General features: G+C 37.7%; 1 protein-coding gene across 1 annotated transcript; it reads right to left on the bottom strand.

Moving 5' to 3' along the window:
* Positions 1 to 812: 812 nt before the first annotated feature.
* Positions 813 to 6,522, bottom strand: LOC111645125 (phospholipid phosphatase 1-like). The gene is made up of 6 exons (XM_087170389.1): positions 6,039 to 6,522; positions 3,706 to 3,857; positions 3,276 to 3,556; positions 2,506 to 2,563; positions 2,073 to 2,249; positions 813 to 1,768 (listed from the first exon to the last, which is right to left on the bottom strand). The coding sequence occupies exons 1-6, from the start codon at positions 6,094 to 6,096 to the stop codon at positions 1,643 to 1,645; spliced, it is 852 nt and encodes a 283-aa protein (XP_087026515.1). The 5' UTR covers positions 6,097 to 6,522; the 3' UTR covers positions 813 to 1,642.
* Between the last annotated feature and the right edge of the window lie 2,582 nt (positions 6,523 to 9,104).

Raw genomic sequence — 9,104 nt, forward strand, 5'->3', positions numbered from 1 at the left:
ACTGTGCAAATAGCCATGTTCAAGCTTTATCTTTAGGTAATCTTTTATTAAAAGTGTTTCATGATGGATGATTTATATTTTAGTAGAATTTAGGTTCCCTGTAATCAGTTCACTGCTAATCAAGCTAGACAATAGCTGTCTGAGGCAAATGAAGATTTAGGACCAAACAGCTACAGATAGTTGATAAACTAAAGTTGAAATTGATCAGTGTGCTTTATTGTTGTTGTCGCTGTGTTAAACTTCTCTTTAGCCTTGATCTCTCAGCCACTTTAATAGGATTTAAAGTCTAAAGCAGATTCTTAACCCGGGCAGTCACAGCCAAGGATCAGCGCCTCTCTGCTGAGGACTTTCCGTGGGTGAAGACGAGGTGACCTTAGAAGCAGCGAGAGTCTGCGATGCTAGTCTGTTTGTTAATGTGCTAACTGGTGCTTAACCTTCATATGCATGATACCCATGATAACAAACAAACACGTTTTTCCACTGACGTCAGAGGGGGTGTCCTTACATTTACATGCTTGTGGTCTGTCTACACAAACAAAGCCACTGAAAGTGCGGTTTTGTTTGGTAAAACCTTTCTTTCAGGTCTGCATTTCTGAGACAGTTTGGTTTCTGATTCACACTCTTGGTTTCTCTTCCTTGCCTAAATACCTGACTCTGCAGTCTGTGTATTTACTGGAAAAACACAAATCAAATGATTCTACTGCGGCAAATGAGTCTACACATTATGTAAAACGGGAACCTTTTACCATTCACTTTCATTATATATGCCTTGTATTCTCTACAGACAAAACACGCAGGAATCATTTCTCTCATTTGTATCAAAGTAGCAAAATCGAGCTCACTTTATTTGTCTCATTTTTTTCCCCAGTCCTGCTCTAAACAATACTGTTTAAAGCTTTTGCATGGACAAAAACATATAGAGCTTCATACAAATAGTAAAAACAAACAAAAGTGAATTCACTGTATTTTCCATACATAACAATAAAATAACATCAGGTATGGGACACAACAGCAGGTAGCAGCAATCTGACTAAGGCGAAGAATTTAACATAAAATATATTATTTATGAGTTCAGGCTCCATTTTAAGTTTAAGGACAGTCCAGGTTTTCTTATTCACAGGTGCCAGGCTCTCTACAAGCCTGCTTGCAGTGCGCACACAGACGCTCATTATATTCTGGGCAAAAGGAATTTCATTCATTCAAAATGGCAACATCAGACCAATATACACTGGAAACCACATTTCCAACGAGCTTACACTGTAAAATGCTTTTTTTCCTCTAAGTTCAACCCAACATGCACAACTGTATTTTGTTTTGTCATTCCATAATTAACTGTATTAAATTGTATTTAGCCAAAAACCTGTCAGAAACTTCTGCTTCTTTATATCTCAGTAAAGTGCAAACACGGTTTTATGTAGTACACTTTCTTGCTGTAATCAAAGTTTACTGACCACACCAAAGGTAGCAGGTTAGGCCTGCAGGCTCCAGCGTTGGCTCCACGGGGTAAACTGTGTTGATTAAATGCACAGGAACAGCCAGCAGTTAATATGGAAGACTTGCAGTTCATTGATGTGTTTTAGGTCCTCTCTGGCCATTTTAAGTGACAGAGGCCCTATACAGAATTGTCTTTCAGGCCTCAGATTCAGTCAGTGCTACCATAGTGGTTCAAAGTGGAAGGGTTTTCCCCTAAACTGGTTGGTGAGGCTTCTTCCTCCTGGGATATCACCGCATCCACTGGCTGTTCAAAGAAGTTGGACACACAGAACACCTGCAAAAAAAACAATGGAATTCAATTTACTGTAATTATTATTCATATAACAGTGTTAGACAGTGTGGGACACAGTAAGATGATTTTCTAACCTTAAAGCCACTCAGGGGGAAACAAAAGTGTAAAACTGCATGCTCAGGGATTTAACATCTTTTTAAAAGCAAACATGGTCAATGAGTTCTTTCTGAATATGTTTTCTAAATAAATTTATTTGACTTTTTCAATTGCATATTGTGGTAATGCTGCATAAGAATTCAGGGCCTTGCTTTGCTATTATCCGAATAGACCTTTAAATTAAACTTACTGTGAAAATAGCCACTAGACCCCCTTGCAGGAGGCCAGCAAGCACGTCACTCCAGTGATGTTTGTAGTCAGACACCCGGGATAGACCCACATACACAGCAGTTGCAATCAGGAAGAATTGGATGGTGGGACGCAGAAGCCTCGCCCATTCTGACTTCAGTCTGGCTTGAATGTATAGCTACAGTAAGAGGGAGAAAATGAATCAACATTAGAAACAAAAAAGCCATGATCCATGTTGGGAGCTAATACCCTTGCTGAAAAGACTTATGTAGTTAGATGTTTTTATTTATTAGCTCATGAAACCAGGTATAGACAGTAAAGTAGATAGGTCAAAGCTATATATTAGAATTTACATTTTTTGAGCATTTCTGCTACTCGTATGTAAGTCAAATTTTGGCTATAGATGGTTTTTAAAGAGGAAAATATGTACTTACTACAAGGAACAGCATGCAGTACATAGAGAAGGATGAGTGGCCAGAGTAGAACGACAGTCTACAAAAGACAAACAAGAGATATTGAATGAAATTAGGCAGTCACCTTAATCAAGTCACTTTTCATGACAAAATGCAAGATCTATCAAAATCACACTCTACCGTGCTGATATACATTGTACTGCAAGCAACTGGGCACTCTTGGATTATCCCAATGACAGTAGATAAAGATGGACGACGCGTCTCCACTTCCTCCCACTGTACAAAAACAAAGCCAAAATACCTGGACACAGGCGCTGCCATTTTGCGCTGGTGACGTCGTTCGGAGGCAGAGTCTGCACAGTAGGGATCAGAGTGTGGAGCCGCGGTATTGAGGCCCCGCCAATACACCAGCCCGACTCAACTGCGAGTCAATCACAGCTGTCGTTCAAATAACTAATTAAAACCAAACTTATCAGAAAAATGAACACTTGAATATACATCAGTGTAATAAGAACTAGCTAAAATGATGGAAACCATCTTTGGGAGAAATTTATTTGACCTATACTTTGGCTAATTTGTGCTCCACTAATGTGGAGGTCGTTTATGACCTATACTGCAGCCAGCCACCAGGGGGTAATCAAGAGTTTTGGCTTCACTTTCAAGGAGTTGTCATGTCGTCCATCTTTATATTCAGTCATTGGATTATCAGGATCCAACCAGTGAGATTACCCACTGCAACTGTTACACAATGCTTATAATGCTCTTGCGGATTTCATGCTCAGGACCATTACCTGGCCTCATCTACCAGGAACTTCTCTCCATTGCAGGTGAAGTTCTCAATGTATCCACCAGCTTTGCAGTTGATGCGATCCCAGACTGGTTTGCATACAGCCAGGAAGTTTGGCCGCAGTCGACCGATGGAGTACTTTGCTATGTCTGTCAGAGACTGGCTGGCAGCAGCTCCAAATACATAGCTCCCAACAGCTTTGTAGACACACGCCACATACTTTGTCCCTAAAGACTGGTTCTTGATGCGAGACAAGTAAACAGAAAGGCACTCGCCACATACGATCTGTAACAGAAGAACAATAACAATAGTAACCTTTTCTCAAGCAAACAGTCACACTGCTTGGCCAAATTCAAGATGACAAACAATACAGCTGAACTTCTTTTTGCAGTGACATTTAAAGGTCTTTCGGATGTAGCAGACTGTTGACTTACCACGATCAGTGTGAAGGGGATCATGACTCCTCCCAGCAGCTGGTAGGATATTGTGTCCTCTTTAAGAGGGTATCTGATGGACTCATCATTACAGAAGAAACCCCGTTTGAAAGGGTTGTGTTGTGGGGTGAGGATAAAAAATGGAAGTCCAACTGTTAAAATGAAGAGAGGCAGATAATGTTTATAAATGACACCTCATTGACAGATTTCAGCTTGTCTTCCACTTCATATCATCAAAATGTACATCATGCTACACAAGTAACTGTAAATACTCATGTGAGTCAGGCTGATGAGCCACTGCTACTATTACACAATGCTTATGTTATTATTATTTAGTCACATTAGGAAACCTGACATGTTAGGATAACACAGGAAGCTCCCCTCTTAAGAAAGAGGGGAAGTAACTGTGTGAAAACCTTTGTGGTGAGTTCTGTTCAGAAATTGCTGTTGTTGGTTTCAATCAGTTGCATGCAAAATTTATCTTGCTCAAGGACATAAAGTTACGCAACAACTGAATGTTGTTGCCAACATTCTCAATGTTTAACTTTAGACAGTGGAAAAATGAAGGTACAATGTTAATCAGTCCAGGAATCACCATCAAAAAACATAAAACATGCTCTGACGTGCTGTGTTTACAAATAGATTTTTTCCATCCCGTCACAATATGTTTCATTTGCAGCTTTTCTGAATATTAGAAAAACCGAACTGAGATGAGATACATGACGTATGGATGAAGTGGAGTCAGTAATGCATTGCTGGGCATTCTCCAAGTATGATTACTGGTATTGCTGTTTTCAGGCTAAATGAGTTATGACACAGTCACAGAGCTTTGTAAAGGCCTGTTTAAAACTACTGCAGGGCAAATTACACTGACTGGTGTCTTTCGAAATTCTGAATGAAATGAAACTGAGTGGAAATTACATCAATGGATTATGCTCATTTCATCATGCAGTTAATCTTTCAAAATACTATTTACTTCAACTGGGATGAGTCTGTCTTCTGCCTAAAAAAGAGTCCAAGATAATCACCAAGAAAGACAAGAGCATGAGTAGGAGGAAGTATGATAACAGTTAAATAATATCCACTGCTTCTTTGTTTGATTAGATTATATGTAAGTATTTAATTATTGATTGCACATTGTCTGCATGAGAACTTCCAAATCCCCTCTATGCTGCAGTTGTTGCAAAAGAATTATGTTTTTTGGCTTGGTTTGGTTTAGTTTATCGACAACATTTTAATATACTTATGAAAGTCCATCATATCAGACTGTGTCATGTATAAAATTATAAAGTCCTGGATTTATACACATTAATGTCCCTATAGTGTTTACACAGTCCTCCAACTTTTATCAAGAAAAGGACATCCATTCACTGTCCAACATTAAGATACATCTGAGAAAAATAACAAAAACTGAATCATGTCATCATGTGATGAGTAAAAGTATTTTTGTACTTTTACTTCAGTGCAGTTTTGAATCCAGGACTTTTACTTGCAGTGTTTCTACATGGTGGTATATCTACTGTTACATCAGTAAAGTAAAATTACAACGGACTGCTTCATCTACTACTGATTTTAAAGGAGTGTCCAGGCCAAGACAACAGCAGCACATACTGTACAACCTAGACTTCACTGAGAATAAAAGAAGGACTTCAAATAAACTAAACTTTGATTTAGCCTAGGAAGACATGGCGCTGTAATGGGAGATTAGTCATGGTTGCTTCCAGCGCCAAAACAAAATGAGAAAATTCGTGTACAGTCAGCAGTGAGGTCAATCACAAGACAGTGAATGCAGATTAATCACAGGGATTGTCTGGAGCTGCGTCTATCTAAATCTTTATCAAACCTGGCAGCTATCAAACTGAACTCTCGGATTGTCCCAAAAAGTGCAAAACTCGGATTTAAAATAAATAATTAAAGCTATGATACAGATCTTTTTTAATGTCTTTTGTGTCAGTATCACTGGAGCATTGTCAGATATATTTTGTAGTCCTGCTGCTGCTTGTCTCTGCTATGATTACATTCCAAACAGTGAGCTAAAAATACAGCTTTGCTTGGAAAAACACACATACACAGGGTGGGACTTTGTTGCCCTTTTTTTCCATTTTCCTGCCTGGTTCCCTCAACCTCAAGCCTTCCCATGCGTGTTTTTATGACGTCTATGTGAATCATTTGAATTGATTTGCTTATACAACTACGTTAGGCCTATATTATATGTCTATCAGTCATGTAGAGGTCCTGTCATTTCTGTTTGATAATAATGTAAAAGAAAGTCTGTAGCCCACTTTAGAAACAAACAAGAGGGATTAACAAATCAGAGGATTAGGTTTACATACCGAGGATGAGGCAGGTAATGTCCAACAGGATGAGAGGAATCCCTGAGGCTTCAAACATGTTGCGTCTTCTTCGTCTGGAGTCTGTCTTTGCAAAAAATGTCCGGTCCCGACGGTCCCGGCTGCTGCTGAGCGGCCGCCGGCTGCTTTTAGGCGAGACGAGACGCAGCCTTTCTGCCGCACATGTCTCGCTATTCCAGCACAAGATTAAAACACACCAGTGTCATTGTGCTACCACAGACTCCGGGGACTGCCCGAGAAGCTAAAACTACCAGGGGATTTCTTTTTTTTTTTTTTTTGGAAAAAAAAAGTCAAATGTACTCTAGGTTTGAAAAAAACACTCAACTAAAGGCTAAATCTAATCTAAAACCACCACACACGTGAAGAGCCTCTCACCCTTTCAATTGCTCACAAACCATCGTAACCCAGACTTCTTCCGCTCATGATACCGTCCTCTGATGAATCATTGCCCGGTGAGGCACTAATTCAAGCGCTCCTCTACCGTTGTGATTAATGCTGCCTTCACGTACATCCGGGAAATATGAGCAACGTAGGGAAGGCGGTTGGGGCGAGCAATTAGGATCAGCCAGGGAGCAGGGAGTCAGCATTATTGATTTGGGTTGACTGTGGAGAAAACGTGTGCCTGAATAAATTTTAATATGTTTTTTAATCATTTCATTCCTGTAAATTAGTTGAGTGTATCAAAGGGCAGATATCATATTACGGAAGCTCGTGCTTTTTAGCCATCTCATGTTCATTACAACTAAATTGATGTATTTTTGACATTTTATGCCATACTATACTATGACGTTTTTTGGTATTTTTCTGCCATACTATACTTACATGTTTTTTTGGCATTTTTATACCTTACTATACTATCTCATTTGATGCCTGACCATACTATGACGTTTTTATGACCTTTTATGCCTTAATATAAATTGATATATTTTTGACATTTTATGCCATACTATACTATGACGTTTTTTGGCATTTTTACGCCATACTATACTAAGATCTTTTTTGGCATTTTTATGCCTTACTATACTATCTCGTTTGATGCCTGACCATACTATCACGTTTTTATGACCTTTTATGCCTTAATATAAATTGATGTATTTTTGACATTTTATGCAATACTATACTATGACATTTTTTTGGTATTTTTCTACCATCCTATACTAAGATCTTTTTTTTCATTTTTATGCCTTACTATACTATCTCGTTTGATGCCTGAAAATACTATGATGTTTTTATGACCTTTTATGCCTTAATACACTATGATGTATTTTGACGTTTCATGCCTTAGTATACTATGAAATTTTTATGCCTTACTAAACTATGACTTTTTTATGACGTTTTATGCCTTACTATAATATGATGTTTTTATGGCTTTTTATTCCTTACTATATACTATGACTTTTTTTTAGCTTATTATACTATCACCTTTTATACCTTACTATACTATATTTTTATGACTTTTTATACCTTACTATGCAATGACTTTTTTTTGCCTTACTATACTATGACGTTTTATGAGTTTTTATGCCTTACAATAATATGACGTTTTTATGACATTTTATACCATACTATACTGTGTTGTTTTTATGACTCTATGCCTTGTTATACTATGTCATTTTTATGCCCCACTATACCATGACGTTTTCAGGACTTTTTATGCCTCACTATACTATGACATTTTTATGACTTTTTATGCCTCACTATACTATAACTTTGTGACTGACTATACTATGACTTTTTATGCCTTACCATACTATGACTGTAGCAGGACTCACTGCCACTGTGAGTTCCCCAGCACACAGACTGACCAGACAATAGACAAGAACAATTCTTTTTATTGTGAGGACTGTACACACACAACATGCTTTCAAGTTAAACTTGTCTTCATTTGCTGGCTCTCTTTGGCGCACAAACTTCAATTCACTTAATCACACAGCATTTTCTCATGGCTTGTTGTGGCCGCTTTTCACTGTTTGCTTCTTGTGTCAGTCCTGTTCGTTCCAGCACGCTGCTGCATCAAAAAAGGGAAGAAACTCATTAACATGCAGCAGCTGATCAATCAACTCACCAGGTACTGCTCTCATCAGCCCTCTCCACAGCCCTGTCTCTCTCCTGCAGCTGCATGCCAACCATGTCCAGCCCCACAATAACATTTTATTCCTCAGTATACTATGACTTTATGACATACTATTCTATGACTTTTTATGCCTTACTATACTATGACATTTTTGTGACGTTTTATTCCTTACAATAATATGACGTTTTTAGGATTTTTTATGCAATGCTATACTATGTTGTTTTTATGGCTTTTTATGCCTTACTATACTGTCGTTGTTATAACTGACTATACTATGATGTTTTTGTGACTTTTTATGCCTTGTTATACTATGTAATTTTTTATGCCTTTCTATACTATCTTGTTTGATGCCTGACCATACTATGACATTTTTATGACCTTTTATGCCTTAATATACTGTGATGTATTTTTGGCATTTTTCTGCCATACTATACTATGGCGTTTTTTGGCATTGTTATGATATACTATACTTACATTTTTTTGGCATTTTTATGCCTTATTATACTATCTCGTTTGATGCCTGACCATACTATGAAGTTTTTTGGCATTTTTACGCCTAATTAGATTATTTCGTCTCATGCCTTGCCATACTATGATGTTTTTATGACATTTTATACAATAATATACTATGATGTATTTTTTACATTTTATGCCATACTATACTATGACGTTTTTTTGCATTTTTGTGCCATACTATACTAAGATCTTTTTTGGAATTTTTATGCCTTACTATACTATCTCGTTTGATGCCTGACCATACTATGACGTTTTTATGACCTTTTATGCCTTAATATAAACTGATGTATTTTTGACATTTTATACCATACTATACTATGATGTTTTTTGGCATTTTTCTGCCATACTATACTTTGAGGTTTTCAGGCATTTTTGTGCTTAATTATATTATTTCGTCTCATGCCTTGCCATACCATGAGGTTTATGTGACATTTTGTGCCATACTATACTACGGCGTT

This window comes from Seriola lalandi, unplaced genomic scaffold (genome assembly GCF_002814215.2).
Source record: "Seriola lalandi dorsalis isolate HSWRI2012SDOR001 ecotype SW California unplaced genomic scaffold, Sedor1 jcf7180002054946, whole genome shotgun sequence".
Lineage (NCBI taxonomy): Eukaryota > Metazoa > Chordata > Actinopteri > Carangiformes > Carangidae > Seriola > Seriola lalandi.

What these genes read in the sequence shown, in the direction of transcription:
- LOC111645125 (XM_087170389.1), bottom strand. Translation starts at nt 6,096, where the DNA reads ATGTTTGAAGCCTCAGGGATTCCTCTCATCCTGTTGGACATTACCTGC. An exon ending in TCCCCTTCACACTGATCGTG is followed by an intron (nt 3,557 to 3,705) that starts GTAAGTCAACAG and finishes CTTCTGTTACAG; the next exon opens with ATCGTATGTGGCGAGTGCCT. An exon ending in GTCTAGTGGCTATTTTCACA is followed by an intron (nt 1,769 to 2,072) that starts GTAAGTTTAATT and finishes TTTTTTTTGCAG; the next exon opens with GTGTTCTGTGTGTCCAACTT.